At 38.2% G+C, this 25,797-nt stretch overlaps 1 protein-coding gene across 1 annotated transcript in view; it reads left to right on the top strand.

Annotated features, from left to right (window-relative positions):
- Window positions 1-25,797, top strand: part of SNTG1 (syntrophin gamma 1) — a 732,034-nt gene that overhangs the window by 638,747 nt on the left and 67,490 nt on the right. The window contains exons 13-14 of the mRNA XM_055318336.1: window positions 9,339-9,455; window positions 10,568-10,639. Of these exons, the coding sequence (XP_055174311.1) occupies window positions 9,339-9,455; window positions 10,568-10,639 (189 nt within the window). The remainder of the gene's footprint in view (window positions 1-9,338; window positions 9,456-10,567; window positions 10,640-25,797) is intronic.

The raw sequence follows: 25,797 nt of genomic DNA, 5'->3' as shown, positions 1-25,797 counted from the left end.
ATGAAAAAAAATAAAACAAGTAGTATATCACACTTACTACAATAGCCAAACCCAGGAATCTGACAATGCCAAATGGTGGCAAGGATATGGAGAAACAAGAACTCTCATACATTGCTAGTGAGTATGAGAATATGAGAAATGGTATAATTACTTTGTAAGACAGCTTTGTGGTTTCCTACAAAATAAGTATACTTTCATCATACATTTCAGTGATCACACTCCTTGGTATATACCTAAATGGGTTGAAAACTTATGTCCAGACAAAAACTTGCACATTGATGTTTACATCATCTTTGTTCATAATTGCCAAAACTTGAAAGCAACTATGACAGCTATCTATAGGTGAATCAACTGTAGTATATCCAAAGAATGGAATATCATTCAGCACTAAAAAGAAATGAGCTATCAAGCCATGAAAGGGCATAGAGAAACCATAAATTTTTATTAAAAAGTGAAGGAAATCAATCTAAAATGGCTACATAGTATCTAAATCTAAACATATGACATTCTAGAAAAGATGAAATTGTGTAGAAAATAAGAAAAATAAGTGGTTTCTAGAGATTAGGGAGGGAGGGTTGAATCAGCAGAGCGCAGAGGATTTTTAAGGCCGTGAAATGATTCTGTATGTTATTCTAATGATGAATACATTTCATTATACATTTGTTAAACCTATAGACTATGCAATGCCAAGAGAGAACCATAATGCAAACTATGGACTCTGGGTGATAATGACGTATCAATGTAAGACCATCAATTGTAACAAGTGTATCACTCTGGTGGGGGATGCTGATAGTGGGAGAGGAGAGGTGCACAGGCTGTGTATATGGGAGCAGGTTTACAGGGAAATCTCTACCTTCCTCTCGATTATGTTAAACTGCTCTAAGAAATTGGTCTATTTAAAGGAGGCAAAATAATAATGTGAAAATAAATTTTATTTATTTATTTATTTATTTATTTATTTATTTATTTATTTATTTTTAGATTGTATTTATTTATTCATGAGACACACAGAGAGAGGCAGAGACATAGGAAGAGGGAGAAGCAGGCTCCCTGTGGGGGGCCAGATGTGGGACTCGATGTCCGGACTCCAGGATCACACCCTGAGCCAAAGGCAGACACTCAACCACAGAGCCAACAGACGTCCCTGTAAAAATAAATTTTAAAGTAATAAAATGTTGCTGTTGTAGTGCAGGCTTTGCATATCAAGTGTGTTTTCAGATAATTACACGTCATTTAAAATAAACAAATTTATACAAATCAAAACCACAATGAAATATCACCTTAACTTACACCTGTTAGAATGGCTATCATCAAAAAGACAAGAAATAACAAGAGTTAGTGAAGAAAAGGGAACACTTTTGGTGGAAATGTTAACTTGTGCAGTCAACTGTGGAAAACAGTATGGAGGTTCCTCAAAAAATTAAAAATATACCCAATATATACCATAATACCCAAAGAAGAGGAAAACAGGGCCTCAAAGAGATATTTGCTCTTCCATGCTCATTGTAGCATTATTCACAATAACCAAGATATGGAAACAAAGTATACATCAACAGATGAATGGATAAAGTAGAAATAAAATACATTTTATATTTATCCTTGAGAAGGAAGGAAATCCTGTTGTCTGTGACAACATGGGTGGACCTTGAGAGCATCATGCTAAGTGAAATAAGCTAGACAGAGAAAGACAACAGCTCATAGTGTCACTCATACGTGGAATAGAAAAATAAGTCAAACTCACAGAAGCAATGAGTCAAGTGTTTGCCAGGGGCTGGAAGAAATGAGGAGAGGTTGGTATAGAGGTATAAACTTTCACCTAGAAGATGAATAAAGTCTGAGGATCTGATGTAATAACATGGTGACTGTAGTTAACACTATATGACATAACTTAAATTTTCTGAGTAGAACTTTTATGTTCTTATCTGTATAAATAAAATACATACATATGTGAGGTTCATGAAAGTATTAATTAGATCTATTTTTTCACAATATATGTGTTCACTAAATCATCACAGTGTACAACTTTAAATATCTTATAATTTTATTTGTCCATGTATACCTCAATAAAACTGAAAAATAGGCAAGTTTTTGAATTATTTATTTGTCTTAAAATTATACATTTTGGAAGTCTTCTTGTTATTTCATGTACAAAATAAACCATTTCCTTTTAATTATCCTTATTTCTAAAATATCCCATTTGAAATACTCTTAAGCCTTTATTGCCCTCTTGGTTTTTAATTTTTTTTTAGGATTCAGTGATACAGTTGGATTTTTTGTTTTTGTTTTGATTTTATTTGTTTTAGAATTATCATTTACTGTGACATGCATGGGAATAATTTATTAAAAATGCTTAGGTCTCCTCAACCATATAATTATTTCACAAGAGTCCTGATAATGATGAAAACCAAAGAATACCTTTTGACATCTCTGCACAATTGAGAACCTCTTTTCCTTGTTTTGAAACAGGAGATAATAAGAGCAGTCCTTGGCCTGGAGAACAAGAATGAAGAAATATCACTTACAAATCTGATAATCCCATTTTTATTAGGTATATCCTCAACTCATCCCCAAAGCTACACTCGGTTCAAAATAATAAAATTGTATTCAATTCTTGAAAAATATGTCTATCTTTCTTAATGATTCAGCTTCCAGCAACTTATAGTGGCAGGAAAAGACAACAAACTCAACTTTCATGGTCTTAAGAAACTTAAATATTTCCTTCTTATAATTATGTATACCACTCAATTATTTTTTTCTTCCAATACAGAGAAGTCATAAACATAGAGTAACTATAAGTTTTACCAAACTGAGTTCAAATGAAAGATTCTGACCTAATTGGGAAGTGATATAATGATTCAATAATTTGCAATAACTGAAATTTCTTCTCATTGCAGTGGCCCAAGAAGGACTGGACAATTTAACTATATTTGTCAGAATATTTTTTTCCTATAAAACTCACAAAGCTCTGTTATTTTAAGATTGTCATAAGGCTATTACTAATAAAACACACTGTATGCCTTTTTAAACGGGTTTTATAAAATAAAATGAATGTAAAGAAAGTTCATAAAACATAGATTACTTGATCATTAAAAAGCCAAACCCCTGCATAGCCTCAATCCAGGTCAAGAAAAGCAGATTGCTAGTAACTCACATTCTCCCAGAGTTTCCCAGAATTAAGAGTTTCTCATGGTTTGTTTCCCTCAGTTTGGCTATTGTGGACATTGCTGCTATGAACATGGGGGTGCAGGTGTCCTACCACTTCACTACATCTGTATCTTTGGGCTAAATCCCCAGTAGTGCAATTGCTGGGTGTAGGGTAGCTCTATTGTTAACTTCTTGAAGAACCTCTACACAGTTTTCCACAGTGGCTGCACCAGCTTCCATTCCCACAAACAGTGCAAGAGGTTCCCTTTCTCCACATCCTCTCCAACATTTGTTGTTTCCTGTCTTGTTGATTTTAGCCATTCTCACCAATGTAAAGTGGTATCTCATTGTGGTTTTGATTTGTATTTCCCTATTGACAAGTGATGTGGAGCATTTTTTCATGTGCTTGTTGGCCATGTGTATGTCTTCTTTGGAGAAATGTCTGTACATGTATTCTGTCCAATTCTTGACTGGGTTGTTTATTTTTTGGAGTGTTGCATTTGATAAGTTCTTTATATATCTTGGTTACTAGCCCTTTATCTGATTTGTCATTTGCAAATATCTTCTCCCATTCTGTAGGTTGTCTTTTAGTTTTGTTGACTGTTTCCTTCACTGTGGAGAAGCCCTTTATCTTGATAAAGTCCCAATAGTTCACTATTACTTTTGTTTCCCTTGCCTTCATAGATGTATCTTGCAAGAAGTTGCTGTGACCGAATACAAAAAGGGTGCTGCCTGTGTTCTCCTCTAGGATTTTGATAGATTCCTGTATCACATTTAGATCTTTCATCCCTTTTGAGTTTATCTTTGTGTCTGGTGTAAGACAATGGTCTAGTATCATTCTTCTGCGTGTGGATGTCCAATTTTCCCAGCACTAATTGTTGAAGAAACTTTTTTTCCCATTGGATAATCTTTCCCGCTTGGTCAAAGGTGAGTTGACCATTGAGGGTCCATTTTTGGCTTCTCTATTCTGTTCCATTGACCCGTGTGTCTGTTTTTGTACCAGTACCACACTGTCTTGAGGATCACAGCTTTATAATATAACTTGAAGTCAGCATTGTGATGCCCCCCCCCCCCCCCCGCTTTGGTTTTCTTTTTCAACATTCCTCTGGCTAATCAAGATCTTTTCTGATTCCATACAAATGTTAGGATTCTTTGTTCCAACTCTGTGGAGAAAGTCCATGGTATTTTGATGGGGGTTGTGTGGAATGTGTAAATTGCTCTGGGTAACATATATATTTTCACAATATTTTTTTTCCCAATCCATGAGCATAGGATATTTTCTTTTTGTCTTCTTCAATTTCTTCCATAGTGTTTTTGAGGGTTTAGAGTAGATTCTTTACCTCTTTGGTTAGGTTTATTCCTAGGTATCTTATGGTTTTTGGTGTAATTGTAAATGAGACTGATTCCTAAATTTCTCTTTCTTCAGTCTAATTGTTAGTGTATAGAAATGCAACTGATTTCTGTGCATTGATTTTGTATCCTGCCATATTGCTGAATTGCTGTAAGAGTTCTAGTAATTTTGGGGTGGAGTCTTTTGGGTTCTCCATATACAGTATCATGTCACCTGCAAAGACTGAGAATTTGACATCTTCTTTTCCAATTTTATGCCTTTTATTTCTTTTTGTTGTTTGAGTGCTGAGGCTAGGACTTCCAGTACTATGTTAAATAATAGTGGTGAGAGTGGACATCCCTGTCATGTTCCTGACCTTAGGGGGAAAGCTCTCAGTTTTTCTCCACTAAGAATGAAATTGACTGTGGCCTTTTCATAGATGGCTTTTATGATATTAAGGAATGTTCCCTCTATCCCTACACTTTGAAGAATTTTAATCAAGAAAGTATGCTGTATCTTGTCAAATGCTTTCTCTGCATCAATTGAGAGGATCACATGGTTCTTGTCTTTTATTAATGTGATCTATCATGTTGATTGATTCATGAATGTCAAACTGCCCCTGCATCCCAGGGATAAATACCATGTGGTAGTGGTGAATAATCCTTCTAATATACTTTTGGATCCTATTGGCTAGTATCTTGGTGAGTATTTTGGCATCCATGTTCATCGGAGATATTGGTCTGTAATTCTTTTTGTTGGGGGTCTTTGACTTTGGGATCAAGATAATGCTGGCCTCATGGAACGAATTTGGAAGTTTTCTTTTCATTTCTATCTTTTGAAACAGCTTCAGTAGAATAGGTATTATTTCTTCTTTAAATGTTTAGTAGAATTCCCCTAGGAAGTCATCTGGCCCTGGATTCTTGTTTCTTGGGAGGCTGTTGATGACTGTTTCAATTTCCTTGCTGGTTATTGCTCAGTTCAGGTTTTCTATTTCTTCCTATTACAGTTTTGGTAATTTATAGGTTTCCTAGGAATGCATCCATTTCTTCCAGATTGCCTAATTTGTTGGCATATGGTTGCTCATAATATGTTCTTAAAATTGTTTGTACTTCCTTGGTATTGATAGTGATATTTCCTCTTTCATTCATGATTTTATTAACTTGAGTCTTTTTCTCTTTTAATAAGTTTGGCTAGGCATTCATCTGTCTTATTAATTCTTTCAGCGAACCAGCTCCTCCTAGCTTAATTGATCTGTTCTACTATTCTGGTGTCTATTTCGATGAGTTCTGCCCTAATCTTTATTATTTCTCTTCCCCTGCTTGGTTTAAGTTTCATTTGCTGTTCCTTCTCCAGTTCCTTTAGGTGTAAGGTTAGCTTGTGTATTTGAGATTTTTCTAACTTTTTGAGGGAGTTTTGTATTGAAATGTACTTCCTCTTAGCACTGCCTTTGCTGTTTGCAAAGGTTTTGAACAGTTGTGTTTTCATTTTCATTAGTTTGTATGAATCTTTTTAATTCTTTTCTAATTTCCTGGTTGACCCATTCATTTTTTAGTAGGATGCTCTTTAACCTCCAAGTTTTTGACTTCCTCCTAATTTCTTCTTGTGATTGAGTTCTAGTTTAAAGCATTGTGGTCTGAAAATATGCAGGGGAAGATCCCAATCTTTTGGTATTAGCTGAGACCTGATTTGTGACCTGGTCTATTCCAGAGAAGATTCTATGTGCATTTGAGAAGAATGTGTATTCTGTTGCATTAGGATGGAAAATTCTATACATATCCGTGAAGTCCATCTGGTCCAGTGTGTCATTCAAAGCCCATGTTTCTTGTCAATTTTCTGCTTAGAACATCTGTCCTTTGCTGACACTGAAGTGAAGTTTCCTACTATTAATTTACTATTAGCTATGTGTTTCTTTACTTTAGTTATTAATTGGTTGATATAATTGGCTGCTCCCACATTAGGGGCATAAATATTCATAATTTTAGGTCTTTTTTTTTTTAGAATTTATTTATTCATGAGAGACACACAGAGAGAGGCAGAGAAATAGGCAGAGGGAGAAAACAGGTTCCCTGTGGGGAGCTTGATATGGGACACAATCTCATGACCCCAGGATCAGGATCCAAGCCAAAGGCTGATAGATGCTCAACCACTGAGCCCCTCAGGTGCTCTTGTTAGGTCTTCTTGTTGGATAGACCCTTTAAGTATGATATAGTGTCCCTCTTCATCTCTTTGACTATAGTCTTTGGTTTAAAATCTAACTTATCTGATATGAGGATTGCTATCCCAGGTTTCTTTTGAGGTCCATTTCCATGGTAAATGAGTCTCCTGTAGACAGCATATAGATGGCTCTTGCTTTTTTATCCAATCTGATACCCTGTGTCTTTTGATTGGATCATTTAGTCCATTCATGTTCAGAGTAACTATTGAAAAATATCAATTTAGTGGCATTGTATTGCCCTACAGCTCCTGTTTCTGCAGATTGTGTTTCTTTGGGCTCCCTCTTCACTTACAGGATCCCCCTTAATATTTCTTGTAGTGCTGGTTTGGTGGTCATATATTCTTTCAGTTTCTGGATACCTTCATCTCTCCCTCCATTCTGAATGACAGTCTTGCTGGATGAAATATTCTTGGCTGCATGTTTTTCTTATTTAGGACCCTGAATATATAATGCCAGTCCTTTCTGGCCTGCCAGGTCTCTGTGAACAGGTCTGCTGTTAATCTAATATTCCACCCACACACACACTTATATGTTAGGAATCTCCTGTCTCTAACTGCTTTCAGGATCTTCTCTTTATCTCTGAAATTTGCAGGCTTCACTATTATGTGTTGGGGTGTTGATTGGCTTTTGTTGATTTGGGGAAGGATCCTCTCTACCTTTTGGATCTGAATGCCTGTTTCCTTCCCCATATTAGGGAAGTTCTCAGCTATGATTTGTTCAAATATACCTTCTAGCTGCTCCTCCTGGCAGATGTGGAGGGTCATCCTGCCTGTCCATTGCAGGGCCCTGGCACTGAGAGTGTTCACACTGTTGACTGGGCACCTGCTCCACCTCTCCCAGATGAAAGTGAAGGGTTGCTTTTTTCCAGTCCTTTGCAGAGATCCAGCATGGAAAGCAGTCACTCAATCTGTCCCATTGGAGGTTTACAGTTTATGGCATGCTGAGTCTTCTTCTAGGCTCACTGACCTAAACCTGTCTCCCAACTCTAATGCTTGGGAACTCTGCTGGCTCAGGCTCCCATTCTTTCTGTGTCCCTGGGAATATTGAGATCCCACTGTCTCTCCTACAGTTCTGTCCCTGCTTCACCACTGAGCACCTTTCAGGCCAGGAAGTCTCTCACAGGAGATTTCTAAAGGTCCCAATTTTGAGCCCCAAGGCTGTATTACTTTCCTATAGTCAGCTTACAAAGGATCCCTCCCCCCACCATTATTCTTTCAATATATCCCCTCCATTTCTCTTCTCTGCACTTCTACCTTGCAAAAAGGGGTCACTTCTCTATTTGTAGAGTTTCAGCCATCCTTTCTTTACATCTCAGATTGAATTCATAGGTGTTCAGGATGGTTTAATAGTTATCCAGCTAAATTTGGGGGACCATATGAAATGAGGACTCCTACTCTTCCACCATCTTGCCTCCTCCTCTAGTTAGTATTTTAAGATAATTTTTCTATTTCTGTAAGGAATGCCATTGGAATTTTGATAGGAATGGTATTGCATCTATAGGTCAATTTGGATATTATGAATATTTTTTACAAATAATTATTTTAACCCATGAACATGAGAAGTCTACTTATCTGTATTTCTCTCTGCAAGTGAACTGGTTGTTTGGAATTAGCCTCTAGGCTGGATTTGGCTAAACTTGGGTCCAGGAGGTAGTTTCAACTCTGGTCAGTTCCATATATATATATCTTGAGTATGCTTTTCCTATGATAATGGTGGAAGCACAAGATACTAAGTCAGACTCTACATGTGTCATGTGCATTAATATCCCATTAGTCATAACAGATCTCATAGAAAGAAAGAAAGAAAGAAAGAAAGAAAGAAAGAAAGAAAGAAAGAAAGAAAGAAAAAGTTCTGAGAGCAGAAAAGAACATTCTGTCAACCATAAAACCAAAGTAAGTTACATGAGGTGAGAAATATATCCTCCCAGATATTTCTACCACATAAGAGTTTCAGTAAGAGATAAATGACAGATGAATACATTGTCAGGAATATATAACATTAAATAAATGCTTATGTTTATGTTTGAGCTTCACAAGAATCAAATAATTGAATGAGGAGTGTCTTATCTCACATGATTTCCTTTAGGAAATTGACCCACTATCATTTAAGATCTAGAGACAAAAGAGCTGTTTTCATTGCCATTTAACATATGAATAATATTTGAATAATCTATATTCCTCTTAGATCTGTGACTAAAACAATGGTTATTATCCCATCCTGTCAGGTAGAGGGGAGATGCAATATACCACAACAGTGGTAGTCACACAGGGTACCTGTCTTTGACTCATCTCCTTAAATATTTTATCCTGGGAGCACATCCCCATAGTAAAATATCACTAATTGGGAAACTGATAAGACAAATCAATAAATTTTATTATGAAGAAACATCTTTATGGTATGAATGGTAGAGAGTGGGAGATATAATTTACACCAAGTTGGATCACATAAACAAACACTTGATAAGTGCTGATGGAAATATAAACTCTTAGGAGTGGTTCACATTCACTTATTGGAAGTTATGTCTGACTAATATATTTTTTGCATCAATTAATTTGATAATTTTATGAGAATTAAAATACCGAAGATATAAAAAATACACAACGGTAATGAGACTTTTTTGACTGTTAATCATATTCAATTTTCTTGCAGATAGTCTATATGGGCTGGTGTGAAGCACGGGAGCAGGACCCTCTACAAGATCGTGCATACTCACCAACATTTCTAGCCCTAAGGGGATCATGTCTTTACAAGTTTCTGGCACCTCCAGTAAGTGTCTTCATCCAATGTTTTTTACTTTTCCCATATTATCATGACAGAGTGACATCAACTTAATAGTAGTAAATAGCAATTTATCAATATATTTTTAAAATAAAATACAGAAAAAATAGAAAACAGTCCACATGTTTCTGAAAATATCTTCATAAAGATATATGTTCCAGCATTAAATATTTACTTTATAATCCCAGAAGGTATTTCTGCTTAGGCACTTATGACAGTCAAAATATGTTTATCTGTGTGACTGGTCTGTCTAGATTAAAAAACATATATTATTTTGCTATCCTGTTGTTGGATAGTCGTTGGTCTTTGTATTAAATATATATGGTTACCTATTGCACCTAAGGTCTTTCTTTTGGAAACATGTGCCTTACACAATATAGATTCTCAATAAATATTTATTGAATATAAATTTCAAATGCCAGAGCACTCACTTACAGGTCTGATGTTACACAGGATCTTGGAAATATCAAGTCTGACCTGCTGCTATTTTGAATGTCTATGTCTACATGAAGTTCAAAGCACCCAGAAAACAGGAAAAAAAACATTAATACTTATGTATTTAACTATAATCCTACTCTGAGTAATTTCTCATGACTAGACAGACAAATATGTTTTAAACATAAGAAAGTGAAATAACCTCATTATAGTGTTTAGTGTCTTCACGATGTTATAAGGTGTTCACATCTTGAAATAACTTCCTGATACAAATTATGTCTTTTTTAAAAAATTAAAGCCAGCATTAAGGTGTATTATTCTGCTTTGTATGTAACCAGTAGTAAAATTATTACATGTGTGAAATATAAATATGTAGCATTTATGTAGATAATACATTACTTAAAATATGTAAGTACATTGGACAAAAGGAGATTTTTACCTATAACATAAAACATTCAGTGAAAGAGGAAGAAATGGTGAAAAAGCTTAGAAGAGAGGACACCAAAATACCACACATGAACTCTATAAAAATAACTCCACTACTGAGATTGTATAGTACATATGGGAAAGTTTCATCATGCACCATATTATGTAAGCAAAATAAAAAGGGAAATAGGGGTTATCTTTCTAAAACAAATGACATATTAGTCTCTCATCTTTTAAAGGTGACAACATGGGACTGGACTCGAGCAGAGAAAACATTTTCAGTTTATGAGATTATGTGCAAGATTCTCAAGGTATGAATAATAAGTAGTGAAAATTTTCATGGCTTTTCCTTACCAATTGTTCTGGGTTCAGAAGTAGCTCATGAAAACAAATGATGCAAGTATATAAAAGATAAAGAAAAGGAAAAATATGTATAAAAGATAGAATGCAGAGAAGTAAATAAGCACACTCATATCAGTTTAAGTAATTACTAAGCAGATTCTGCAGTCCCTCCACCTGGGGAGAGGACAGGAAGAAGCTTAGTAGAAGTTTATTGAGGGACAAGTAGAAAGTCAATTGAAAATAATCTTAATTTAAACCTCAATTAATACCATATTTGCTTTGTTTGTTTTTCCTTTTTTTAAGGAAAATGCAAAAGAAAAAGTCTTGGAAAAGATGTGGAATAAGAAAATGCAGAAAATATAAAGATGTGCAAAGAAAGATATTTTTTTAATCTCAAAGTTTACCTGTATTTGTAAAATAATTATCATAAATCAAAGTTCTGTTATATACTAGATAATTGGAATTAGAAGTCATCAAGAATTCTGTGAGATTTCAAATGGTTTCTGTAGCCATTTTTAAGAATCAAAATGGGAATAATTTATAAAACCTAAATAATAGTCTACATTCAGTTTTTACTCTGAGGTCTGTAGGCTTGGAACTACATGATATAAATCCTTGGTAAGTTGACCGTGTTTGTGTAACCAAGGAGAACTAAGTTCCCTGCATTTTATGCCTATTATTTTCTTCTAGTTGAAGACTCAGTAGAAAATGCTGGAACATTTACAGCATAAATGAAATGTATCAAAAGTATCTGAAGGCAGAGAAAAAAAATGTGGTAACCTCAATGTGTTCAAAATTTTTCTTTCCTATAAAATAATCCTGTATTAAAACTGACATTCACAGTAGCACAAGAGCTAAATAAAAATATAGGTCATTGTTTGCTCATCATCATGTATGTGCTTAGTTTAGTTCTATTTAAGAATTTATGGAAGAAAAACTCTGATATACTTGAGTTGATTGTTAGTAAAGAAGGGCCTGGCAACTCCCAAAAGATGTAGCAGAGAACATACCTAACTCCGTTAAAAATAATAATAATAATTATCAAAACGGCTAATGGAATTCTAATTGAATCTAATTGAATGAGATTCTAATTGAAATTTTTAGCAAAAAAACTGGTGGAATTAAGAAGAAAGATACATATACTTAAAAACTTTGACCTTTTGGTAGATTTAAAATATCCTATCATGGCCATATTTATTTAGCTGTTTAGGTGCTTCCTCATTTGTCCTATCAGACATCACAATAATGACTGATTTATATAATAGATAATGGTTGAATATTTGACATATACCAGGTAATCTGCTAAGTGCTTGTTAAATGGCTAGGGTAAAAAAGCAGTAAAAGTCCTTGCTTTCATTGAGCTTACATATTTTTAAAATGACACAGACATAAAGTTAATATGAAGGCACACACACAAAAAAATAGGTAGCAAAGAATTAGTGTTTGCCCACAGACTTTGATGTAACTTTCTAGTTATTTCCTTTGATCTAAATTCTGAGTTTTTGAAATCTTGGGTGGAAAATATTTCAACATATTAAGGATGTTAGGTTTAGCTATCTAAATTCCTTCCTAGAAAAGCCATATCAATTTACAGTATCATTACAAATATCTAGAAGCATCCATGCATTTGCACTCTGCCCAAATTAAAATCAAAGAGCGCTTTTCATTTATCTTTTCCCATAAAACTTCCTATAAGCTCATTAGTTGCTTTGGGAAAATTTTTACATAAGTTAGTGAGTCTTGGAGATAAATATTTTTAGACAATAAAATATAATTCTACTCTCACTTGTGATATATAAATAAGAAAACGCTCCTGCTATTAATCAATACAACACTAATATTCTGTGGCTCTTGGATTTACATTTGACACACAAAATTGTCTACTGAGGATTTTTTTTCCCAAATGAAAATTTCATATAGCACAAGAATAGAGGAGTGGACATAAGACTTAATGTTCAGTGGATACTTTTCCTGCACTCAGATCAGTGCTTGGAGGATGAGTGGCTTGACAAGGAGTCCAGACTCAGAGAGTTGGGTCGGGGAGCAGTTCTGAAGGGAGTCGTCTGTAACTCAGCCATCTACTATCCTGTGCAGATGTATGGATTGTAGACTTCAATTTCCAGAAAAGAATCTCTCAGAGAAGGCAAATTTAAAGGCACAGTTTAATGATCTGGACCACAGAACATCTACCACTACTCTTTCTTCTCTCTTCTGATATGAAGATATACTGGTAATAAGAAAAATGAAGTAATAATAGTTACCCAGTATATATAGTTTACACATATGTGCCAGGTACTGTTCTCAGTTTCTTGATATAGTAATGTATTTAATCTTTACAATACCACTACGAGGGAGTTATTCCTATTTCACATACATGGAAACCAAGGCAAAGTTTAAGTGAATAGCTCAAGGTCACAATCTCTAGTAAATGTTAGAAGTAAGGATTTGAATTTTGTAGTCGGTCTCAAAAATCTGTGCTCTTAAATATTATACTGTATTACCTTTTTCTCTGTCAGTATAAACATTGATAAGTTGGAAAGAAATAAGATGAGAAAGCCAGCCAAGTGATGAGAGAACAAAATTTTCAGAACAAGAGAATCTTAGCAGAAAATTACAACTCTGTTACTAAAAATATTACCCTTTGCAAATATATTAGGCACTTTAAACTTCTGTTCAGGGGAGCTAATCACAGCATCCTATGTTTTGTTAGCAGTTCAGTGCAGCTAACAAAGCATAGGATGCTGTGAAGGTTAACACTTCATTAATTGATATGTGAATGGAATTTTATTAATTAATTCATATTGCAAATACTCATGAAGTATTCTCTCTGTGCCAAGCACTCAACTAAGTATTAGAGATTCAGGGCAACTCTATGGGAGGGCTGAACTCACAAAAAACCTAGCTGACAAAGGAATTTAGGGAGGGCATTTTGGAGGAGGCCTTAAATAAACTTAAAATATAAATGATCATTAAAAGGTTCAGATGATGTGTCATGGTTGGGATTGGAGTTTGGTGAGTGGGAGAAGAAGGAGGATTGTGGGCATAGGAAGTAATGTGCAAACTTGTCCAGATGTACAAAGAAAAATGTGTCATTTAAGCAACTAAAAAATGTTCCGCATATCTGTAATTTGTTTTGATATGAAGCTAATGCTGGTGTTTGCATGGGGAGGAAGGAAGCTGTTGAAAGACAATAACAAGAATATAAAACTTATCTGAAGAACAAAAGAGCTCCCTAATGATTTCAAGCCTGAGCAGTTAACTGAGTTTGCCTTTTTCAAAATAGTCTTATCACCACAGTGTGAGAGGAGATTGGAGGGACAAGTAGGGGTGGGAGGAATGCTCCAGAGCTGCTGCAAAGATCTTAGAGACAATCCATTCCAACAAGGCACAAGCAGTGGCCTGGAGAGGTGCAGGGTGAGGAAAGGATCAGAGGAGAAGATTGTACAGGGGCCTGAAGTGCTCTTTACCCTGATGACAGCCACATGCCTATGGAGGCCTGTCCTCTCCCACTGCTCTGGTTTATCTGACTCTGGGCAAAATAATTGCTTGAATTCCAACTCAAAGGCTGAACTGTAGCTGTATGCAGCTGGGAAAAAACTCACAATTTGTTGTTCTCTGGACTTGCACTTCAAGAAAACCTTTAATTCTATCTCAGAATTCTGTCCTCTTGCCTAATCTACCACAGCCTAGGATAAACCTTCTTCCTTTCCTTCAAAATTAACAAATACTTCTCATTCTTAGCCTTAGTTGATAATCCTGGTTCCTATTTACAAAGCCTGTCAGCTCTGCAAATACCCCTTAGCAGCCCTGACCTAGAGATGTCTGTCCTCCCTCTTGTCTGAGGCCAGCTTTTCCAATTTAACAGGTCTTACCCATCTGGCACAGCAAGGGCACCAGCATTTCTATCCTGATAACCCCTAGTGCACATATCCTGCCCAGATCCTGTTGCACTTGTCTACTGGCATGCATAATGGAAATCTCAGATGTTACACGTCTCAAATTTAGGAAGGGCAATTGGTGAGGAACCTGAAACACCATGGAGAATTAGAGAAAAAAGGAAAAACAAAAACTAGAATCTTGTTATATTTTCTGATACTAGAAGAAGAAGGAATGACCAAGAGATACTTTATATGAAGTGGCAAAACCAATACTCTAGACAATTAACTGATGGCATACTGATTCTTAGTTTTGGGTACTTTGCCATTAAAGGACCCCATGTGCAGTGTGTCCAGATATCCTGGGACTTCTCACTTATTCAATTTGAGGACCTCATTACTAAAAAGAAATGTAAAACTAGGAATATAAAATTGGGCATGAATGTGAATATTTAGAATGAGAAAAAAAATCACAACACAGAATAATTTTAAAAGTTGAGAAATACCACAAACATTGGGAAATTTTAAAAACGTTATATTTTCTATTAACTAACACATTCTTTAGTACTTTTCCTCTATGATTTTGAGGTACTATATATTTTTTGATTATCTCTTTAAATGAAAACAACTTTATATCAGCTTCTATAGGAAAAACAAGTTACTCCCTGTGTTTTGTCTGTACCTAACTGGACACTTGTGTTACCTCCCACCTGGAGAATACTCAAAGTTCCACGCTCAGGCACCACTCCTCAGGCAACATGGATCTTATCCTACAGCTGAATTTAGGAGTTCAATTCCAATGATCAGATTCTTCCCAGTGAGAGAACAACGGGACATATCTGCATGATGTGAAAGCCAAGGCACAGTAATTGTCCTGTCAACCCATCAGACATGGGGAAACACAGGAAGTGTGAATGGAATATTTAACGTAGTTAAAAATAGTTGAATTGCATGCTGTTGTTAAGAGAAACAAATAATAACAGCTGGCTAGCAAATCCTGCAAAAGAGGAGGACTACTTGGTTTGTAGATATTTAAAGCCTACCCCTTTCAGAGCCAGCATTAGACTGAGGAGGAGCAAGCCTTTTTGATGACCATTTTTCTTTTTTAATTTTTAGGACACTGCTTTACAGACTAATATTATATATATTAAGTTTAAATTCTTGATGAAATACACTAGTGATCAGTATAGTCACAGTGATAATCTTACAAAATAATTTTCAGAAAAAAAAATTATGGCTTGCTGGGCCAAGTGAGGAGAGCTTTCATATGTGTGTTGGTGAGAGATGAGGAAAGAGAGAAAGGGATGGATCAACTAGTTAAATATGGGGAATGGGGGGCCTGATTTCTCACTGCCAGATATGAGAGTTTCATATATGACAGGGCAGACTAGAATAAAACCAAAAGAGTTGTATTACAATTAGAAATACTGGTATGCAATTGTTTTTATGTGTGTGTGTGTGTGTGTGTGTGTGTGTATGTATCTATAGTTGGCTATAAAAATAAATACAGGTGTGTTTGCACAGATTTATACATGTGTGTATGTGTGCACATATCTTAGCCTGCCTCCTGAAAGTACCTGGATCAGAGAGTCCCCAACAGAAAGGGGCACACCCAACACCCAGCTGTCACTTTCTTAATACCATCCTCTACTACGTGGAGCCAGAATTCTGAGAAAAATTGATCATTTGTGGCATAAAAGAAAGATAAAGTTAAATTATTTTATTGTCTCAGAAAATCAGAAAGTGCTCAAAGAATGATGGAGAAATGTCAAAAGACACAGAAGCTGCTTCACGGGTACCCACATGCAAATCTGGGACAAATTGATCTTCAAAATATGAAACCATGAATCCAGCATCCTAAATAAATAAATAAGTGGAAAATTGAATGAGAATCAGAACACTTATATAGTTTCAAAGTACCTCCCTACACAGTACTTATGATAATTTCAAAAGAAAAAAGAATAACTCTACAGGGGACTTCACAATTTTAAGTTGATCAAAATGAGCATTTGATTAATGGAACATATCCTGATAATATAGTAGTAGAATATCACAATTAGAAGAAGAATTTAAGGTCTGAAACATTCTTCCTAAAGCTGAATAATAAACCTAATCTAACTATTAGAAACATCTGATTTAATTTAATGTAATAATGGGGAAACCCAACAGAATTTAATCTAGTGTGATATGATCTAATCTGTTCTCATCATGAGGAAATATTAGACAAACCTAGGTGAAGCACAGCTACAAAATAACTGGCCTGCAGTCTTTAATAGTGTCAAAGCTATTATGGGCATGTGGGTGGCTCAGTGGGTTAAGTGTCTGACTCTTAATTTCTTCTTGGACTATGATCTCAGGGTCATGAGATTGAGTCCTGCATGGGACTTTGTGCTGGGCCTGAAGACTTCTTAGGATTCCCTTTCTCTGTCTCTCCCCCACTTTTTCTCCTGCCTCCCCCCAAAAAAGAACATTATTAAAAATACTGTCAAAACTATTAGAGGCAGGGCAAGACCAGGACTCTTATCATTCAAGGCAACCAAAGAGCCATGGCAACTCCATACCAAGATGATTCTGAACTGCTGAATTATGAATGAAATATAAGGACCAGAGATCAATATGCAATGGCAAATTCCTTGTTTTGATGGTTCTATTGTAGTGATATTTGTGAGTATCCTTAATGTTCTTGTTTGTTAAAATTACATGGAAAATTATGGGGGTAGAGGGTGATGAGGTATCACATCCACAATTAAATGGTTCAAGAAATAAGTCTTTGTAATTCACATGCAAATTTTCTTTGTGTGATTGTAATAAAAATATTACATTTCAGGATTTGCTAAATAAAGAGAACTGCAAAATGAGCATACAAGAAAAACAAGCCTGCCTCATGTAGAGTAGATGCAGCAAATCATGCCTAAAGGCAGTCTGGCTGGTAATGAACATTCTAAGACAATGCTGATTAAAATTGTGCTCAAATACAGAGTAGCTAAAAAAAGAATTATTAAAATGAGTAGAATAAAAAAGAGATAAATGGAAAATATAATTTTATCAAATTAAAATAATGGAATAATCCCATATTAAAGAAAGAGTTATTTAAAAAGTGAATTTTTTCATGCTTTTCATATTTTGATATCAAATGTTTTCCTATACCTTATAGTTGTTGATTAAAAAGCTAAATCCAATATTCTCATTCCTTTTATTCTCACTACTATCATTTTGAACAGAAAAGAGCTGCTCCAAAATTTTTTATTATCTGATTTAAAATAAAAGCAAAAATTTTATAAATCACAATATATTTACAAATATTATTTGTAATAATATTTGTATAATATAATATATTATAAATAATATACAAATATACAATATATACATAAATAAAGATATTACAAGAAACAAAATATAAAAGATAGTAGGTGGCATCAGTGTATTGATATCATTATTAGCCTAGCAATAATGGTTTGTTAGAGAAAGCAATTCTTCCAAAGACTGTAATTTAGATAAAGAATTATCTTTTATTAGGGTTTTATGTCAATGGCATGTATTGATGGAAAGGACACTATCTGACTCTAAAGTTACACTTTTGAAAAAAAAAACTATTTCTTTAAGGAAACTATCTCAGTAAAAAAGATGTGTCTGAATTTTCTGAATATTTTTCTTAATTTTCTGAATAAATTTGTATCAGTTTTCATCTTTTAAAGGATATTATTAAAAATATATCAATTGTTTTGCATTTTATTAAGTTGTTTTAAAATGATTAGGGTTCATAGTTTTTTAGTGTATCACTAGAGAATTAAATTGCCCTAAAATGTACAATCACTTCCTTAATCTAATCTTCTTAAACTATATTTTATTTATTTTTTTTCCCCTCTACATTGGCCTGGTGATTTTTAAGAGGCTTTACAGACTATGAATTAAGGTAGTGCTACTGCTCTGGGTAGGAGCTATGGTTTCTCTAACCCTGATCTCTGTCCGTGGAAATGCAAAGACAGGGTGACTTCTTCCACAATGCCAGTGCCATCTACTTCAAATCCAGCCTCCTTTCTTAATAAAATACAATGATCAGCATTGATAAAAATTGACTCCGTTTTTTTTATTTGTAATTTTGGAATTGTCATGGATCTATTAATGTTTTAGAATGTATCTGCTTTTCTTTTAGAATTCCATAAATTTACAACTGTTATATAATTACTTCCTATTTTGCAAAAATTTTTCAAGCCCCAGGATATTAATTAATTAAATCTCATTTTTAGAAATTTGTTTTATTGACCTTTATATGCTCTTGAAAGCTCAAAGTCATAGTTTAATACTCTTTCACTGCTTTGTTTTCTTTTCAGTTATGTTTCTCATCCTTTTGTTTGTTCAATGTGATGACACACATTTCCCTCTCATTCTTATGTTATTGCTTTTCTCCAGGTTATACCTGCTTTAGGGCAGGCAGGAGTGCCAGGGGAATGTCATACATATCCCACTTGGGGGTAGGTGGGTTGCAAGGTGCCACTTCTGCATTGTCTTCAGCTTGCCTTCTGCTCCCGTATCAGGAATGCAATACATTTTTGATTGAACGTCAGCTGAAAATGTACTGTGGGCATTGGTATAGGTCAAGGGTAAAATACATTCTAAGACAGCAGTAGGCACATGCAATATTGAACTCTTCTTGAAAAGTTGAAATAACTTAAAAGAAATAACTATAGATTTTTTTTTTTTAAACAGCAACTAATGGTAGTGGGATGTAAATAGCACTCTGTTTTATCTTGAACTGCTCTTTAGAAGATCCCTCAGAAGCCAGGAGTAAGATCATATTATATATACTCGTGAGTATTAATTGAGCAGTTTGGCCTCAAAACTTCCCCTTCATCTGACAAAATGTGCTGGTGTAATTGAACGTATTTTATGAGAGGTTTGGTAACCAGATACCACTTCCCGTAATGATCTGCACTTTTTATATCTGCCCAGACATGGTACTAATACAGTATACTAGGGTATATAAGCAGAAATGTAATTTTAGGAGACACAGGTAGTTCCCTTTATATCTCATGTTGGTCAGATCCATATGAGTCCATTCTGGCTGCTTGATGGCTTTTACTACTTGCGGGATTAGAAAAAGTTGGAAAGGTTGCTGTGGAGAAACACTATGATAATGAAACAGCTAAAACAGCACCTATGAGTAAAGGTAAAAGAACTCTCATAATTTGGTTTTATGAAGGAAAAGCTAAGCTGTGACTTGGTAATTATCCTCAAGGATATAAAAGGTTACTCTTTAAAAAGTGGTGACCACCTGTTTTTAAACACACCTGAAGAAAGATTAAGGGAAAAAACTAGTATTTGTTGGGTTGGCGAGACTAGAGACCTCAAAGCGGCCAACCCCAGGCCAGCAATCTCCCAATAAGGCAGCCTTGCCGCCCTACCCTAACTTAGCTTACAAGATCTGTAACCCTTGCCCTAATCGGAATGCTGCCCTGTCCCCATCTTCCCGCCAAAAACTCTTTATAGACCCCCCTACGGTTTGCCCGGGGTGACTTCCCCCGGCCTTGACTTCCCTGCTCTTTCCCCTGTGGGCCGTGGAACCTGGCCCGAGAGCGTGTCCCATTAAAAGCCTGTTTCGACCAACTTCTGCCTGGCCTCTCTATTCCATTTCACTACGAATCAGATTAAACCTGACATTTGGTGCCGAAACTCGGGAGGAGATCGAGGCCCCACACTGGTGGGGAGCCTCTGTCCTCCCACCACCAGGACCTTACTGACCCCAGCGCCTGGAAATGCCCGAGTAGGCTCCCCTGATTCCGGCCTCCTCTGGATGGTCCTGCCTGAAGCCAGGGCACCTCCACCAAGCCACCAGGTGGCTCGCTGCCAGTCCCTGAGGATCAGGAGATGCCCTCATCCTCATAATGACCTCCTTTCTGTCGTGACCTGAGCTGCAAACGGGTCACCTGTTTTCAGCCTCTGGGTTACCCGGCGGGAATCCTAGGAACTGCCCAATCCAAATTGGACCCCGAAACTCCGTTGGGTGGTCTACTGGCCAATTTCAAGACTCTGGGCCTTGGCCAGGACCTGATAAGGCGCCGCCTCATTCATTACTGTATGATGGCCTCGCCCGAATATTGCCTAGACAATCAGTCTCGATGGCCCCCTGAGGGCACTTTTGACTACCCAATTCTCACGGACCTGGACAATCTCTAGATGTCCCGGCAGGTGGACCGAGGTCCCATACGTGCAGGCTTTCTGGGCCTTCCACTCATACATTTGCCATCTAAAGAGTTCTGGTGTGATGGTTCAAAATCAGTTACTCCTTAGTTTTCACTGGAGACTAAGGTTTCTAAGAGTGAAAAACTGGAGACGCTCGGCAAGATGGCGGAAGAGCAGGGTCCCCAAATCACCTGTCCCCACCAAATTACCTAGATAACCTTCAAATCATCCTGAAAATCTACGAATTCGGCCTGAGATCTAAAGAGAGACCAGCTGGAATGCTACAGTGAGAAGAGTTCGCGCTTCTATCAAGGTAGGAAGACGGGGAAAAAGAAATAAAGGAACAAAAGGCCTCCGAGGGGGAGGGGCCCCGCGAGGAGCCGGGCTGAGGCCGGGGCGAGTGTCCCCAGGACAGGAGAGCCCCGTCCCGGAGGAGCAGGAGCTGCACCAACCTTCCCGGGCGGGCGGAAAGGGGCTCGCAGGGAGTTGGAGCAGGACCCAGGAGGGCGGGGATGCCCTCGGGCTCCCTGGGACACTAACAGACACCTGCGCCCCGGAGAGTGCGCCGAGCTCCCTAAGGGCTGCAGCGCGCACGGCGGGACGACCGGAGCAGCTCGGAGGGGCTCGGGCGGCGGCTCCAGGGAGGGGGCTGCGGGGCGGGAGCGCGAATCCACCAGCGCAGGCCCCGGAGCACAGGGCGCCGGGACACAGCCCAGGATCCGGCCTCCCCCGGGACAGGCAGAGGCCGGGAGGGCCCAGGACAGCGAGGACGCTCCTGCCCCGAGCTGAGCAGATCAGCGGCCCCGCCCCGGAGCCTCCAGGCCCTGCGGACGGAGAACCGAGAGCCCCGAAGTTCCTGCAGAGGCTGAATCCAGGCTTCCAGAGCTGCCATAGCAACTGCGCTGTTCCTCCTGGGGCCCCACGGGGTAAACAACCCCTGCTGAGCCCGGCAGCAGGCAGGGGCAGAGCAGCTCCCCCAAGTGCTAACACCTGAGAATCAGCACAGCAGGCCCCTCCCACAGAAGACCAGCTGGACGGACCAGTGATACTCCCCCGTGTTCCAATACAACTTGTTTTTGGCCACTCTGCACTGAGCAAAATGACTAGAAGGAAAACCTCACCTCAAAAGAAAGAATCAGAAACAGCCCTCGCTCCCACAGAGTTACAAAATCTGGATTACACTTCAATGTCAGAAAGCCAATTCAGAAGCACTATTATACAGCTACTGGTGGCTCTAGAAAAAAGCATTAAGGACTCACGAGACTTCATGACTGCAGAATTTAGATCCAATCAGGCAGAAATTAAAAATCAATTGAATGAGATGCAATCCAAACTAGAAGTCCTAACGACGAGGGTTAACGAGGTGGAAGAACGAGTGAGTGACATAGAAGACAAGTTAATGGCAAAGAGGGAAACTGAGGAAAAAAGAGACAATCAATTAAGGGACCATGAAGACAGATTAAGGCAAATAAATGACAGTCTGAGGAAGAAAAACCTACGCTTAATTGGGGTTCCCGAGGGCGCCGAAAGGGACAGAGGGCCAGAATATGTATTTGAACAAATCCTAGCTGAAAACTTTCCCAATCTGGGAAGGGAAACAGGCATTCAGATCCAGGAAATAGAGAGATCCCCCCCTAAAATCAATAAAAACCGTTCAACACCTCGACATCTAATAGTGAAGCTTGCAAATTCCAAAGATAAAGAGAAGATCCTTAAAGCAACAAGAGACAAGAAGTCCCTGACTTTCATGGGGAGGAATATTAGGGTAACAGCAGACCTCTCCACAGAGACGTGGCAGGCCAGAAAGGGCTGGCAGGATATATTCAGGGTCCTAAATGAGAAGAACATGCAACCAAGAATACTTTATCCAGCAAGGCTCTCATTCAAAATGGAAGGAGAGATAAAGAGCTTCCAAGACAGGCAGGAACTGAAAGAATATGTGACCTCCAAACCAGCTCTGCAAGAAATTTTAAGGGGGACTCTTAAAACTCCCCTTTAAGAAGAAGTTCAAGTAACTCTGAACGTGAATGGGCTTAATGACCCCATCAAAAGGCGCAGAGTTTCAGACTGGATAAAAAAGCAGGACCCATCTATTTGCTGTCTACAAGAGACTCATTTTAGACAGAAGGACACCTACAACCTGAAAATAAAAGGTTGGAGAACCATTTACCATTCAAATGGTTCTCAAAATATACCCTAAAAACTACAGAACACTTCTGAAAGAAATTGAGGAAGACACAAAGAGATGGAAAAATATTCCATGCTCATGGATTGGCAGAATTAATATTGTGAAAATGTCAATGTTACCCAGGGCAATTTACACGTATAATGCAATCCCTATCAAAATACCATGGACTTTCTTCAGAGACTTAGAACAAATTATTTTAAGATTTGTGTGGAATCAGAAAAGACCCCAAACAGCCAGGGGAATTTTAAAAAAAGAAAACCATATCTGGGGGCATCACAATGCCAGATTTCAGGTTGTACTACAAAGCTGTGTTCATCAAGACAGTGTGGTACTGGCACAAAAACAGACACATAGATCAATGGAACAGAACAGAGAACCCAGAAGTGGACCCTGAACTTTATGCTCAACTAATATACGATAAAGGAGGAAAGACGATCCACTGGAAGAAAGACAGTCTCTTCAATAAATGGTGCTGGGAAAATTGGACATCCACATGCAGAAGAATGAAACTGGACCACTCTCTTGCACCATACACAAAGATAAACTCAAAATAGATGAAAGATCTAAATGTGAGACAAGATTCCATCAAAATCCCAGAGAAGAACTCAGGCAACACCCTTTTTGAACTTGGCCACAGTAACCGGAGAAGGACAAACAGTGTATGTTCTCATTCATTTGGGGAATATGAATAATAGCGAAAGGGAATATAAGGGAAGGGAGAAGAAATGTGTGAGAAATATCAGAAAGGGAGACAGAACATAAAGACTTCTAACTCTGGGAAATGAACTAGGGGTGGTGGAGGGGGAGGAGGGTGGGGGGTGGGGGTGAATGGGTGACGGGCACTGAGGGGTACACTTGACGGGATGAGCACTGGGTGTTATTCTGTATGTTGGTAAATTGAACACCAATAAAAATTAATTTATAAAAAAAAAAGAGTGAAAAACTGTGCTAAATCTAATTAAGACTTATGGCAATAAATGAAGCAACTCTGTATGTAGAAAAGTAGGAGATGTGTAAGAAAAATATAAGGATTGGGAATATATTTTTGTTCAAGGTAAAAGAAAGAAATTTTGTCCTAAATGAGACTGACTGGAAAGAAATGGCTTGGGACAAATTCTCAATGCAAGGGAAGGTGTAGAAGATTTGTGAAGGGAAATCCTTGGAAAAGAATTTAGGTGTGGTCAGGACAGACTAAGATGGAAGTGAATGGATTTTAAAGTACAAAGGTAGTAAGATTGAAAATCTACTTTCTGTTCAAAAGTCTTGATTTGTTGGTCTGCTCTCCATAAGAAAATATAAAGAGTTGTTTTCTCTTTGCCTGCCCAGAAAAAACAGTTTCTATGTTTTGCCTTTATCAGGTCTTTAATCCTATTTTGGTGTGTTCTTTAAAACTTTCTAAGCTTTTAGCAAACTTCTCCAAACCGTCCTAAGTAACCAAACTCACACCATACATGCACAAGAACGACTTCTCCAAACCCACCTACAGGCTAACCCAGCTCAGGACCAGGGCCACTTCTCTTGGATAAAACTTATCCAACAAGGCACTTCCCTTACCAACCTTTCTGGCATGGGCAATCTGTCCCACTGTTTTATCTGTGCTGCCTTGGGCAAAGCCCCCCTGGTGGCTGTTCCCCTCCGCAATGCTTTTAACTGCACCAACCCCACACCCACACCTCCGGGACCTTCTCCGTCTCTGCACAACATTCCCTTATTCACTGAACCCCCTCAACCACCAATTCTCTTTCTGTTATTCCACCCTTAACTCTTCCCTCTGCAATGCCACCCTGTCAAATGTCACCTCTCATCACGCTCCTATCAGCGGTTTCTTTTGGTGCAATGGCACCCTATCTAAATCTAATACCTCTGCCTCCCTCCTGTCTGCCTGTCTCCCTGTTCCATGATTAACTATCTATAGTCAAGCGGAAATAGCCCTCCTTAACGGCCCTCCCCCAGAAAAACAAAAAAAGGGCAATCTTTCTCTCACTGGTTAACAGGGTCTCCCTGGCCTCAACCCTGGTGGCCACAGGATTGGGTATGGGGGCCTTAATCCACTTTGTAGATTCCACCAGAGACCTATCTGAGAGGCTTCAATTGGCCATTGAGGCCTGGGCAGAGTCTCTGGTCTCCCTACAACACCAAATAACCTGGGTGGCCCAGGTGGCTCTTCAGAACCAACATGCCTTGGACCTCTTCACCGCAGACAAGGGCAGAGCCTGCATGTTTCTCAATGAAGAATGTTGTTACTACATCAATGAAACAGGTGTAGTTGAGACCAATCTCCACATCCTCACCACAGTTCGTGAGTCTCTCCAGGCCCAGTACCACACCAGCGGCCCAACTACACCCCGATGGTGGCAGACCCCACTAGCCACACGGCTCCTCCCCCTCCTAAGCCCGCTCCTAATCATTGTCATACTATTAATGGTGGCCCCTTGCTTTCTCTGATTCAAGGAAGGAATCCGCAAAATATCTCAGGTATCAATCAACTTCTTTTACACCTCTATGTTTGCCTGCCCACCTCCGACATGCCCCATGATGCCCCTATATCAGCAGAAAGCAGCCAGATGTGAATCATCGCCCCATTATAACAACAACAAAAAAAAAAGATTGGAATGTTGGGTTGGTGAGACTGGGGACCTCAAAACGGCCAACCCCAGGCCAGCAACCTCCCAATAACGCTGCCTTGCTGCCCTACCCTAACTTAGCTTACAAGATCTGTAACCCTTGCCCTAATCGGAATGCCACCCTGCCCCCATCTTCCTGCCAAAACTCTTCATAGACACCCCCCCCCCCGCCCCCGTATGGTTTGCCTGGGCCCGACTTCCCCTGGCCTGGGACTTCCCTGCTCTCTCCCATCCCTGCGGGCCACAGAACCTTGCCCAAG

This window comes from Nyctereutes procyonoides, unplaced genomic scaffold (genome assembly GCF_905146905.1).
Source record: "Nyctereutes procyonoides isolate TBG_1078 unplaced genomic scaffold, NYPRO_anot_genome, whole genome shotgun sequence".
Lineage (NCBI taxonomy): Eukaryota > Metazoa > Chordata > Mammalia > Carnivora > Canidae > Nyctereutes > Nyctereutes procyonoides.
This window is presented reverse-complemented; position numbering and strand designations above follow the sequence as displayed.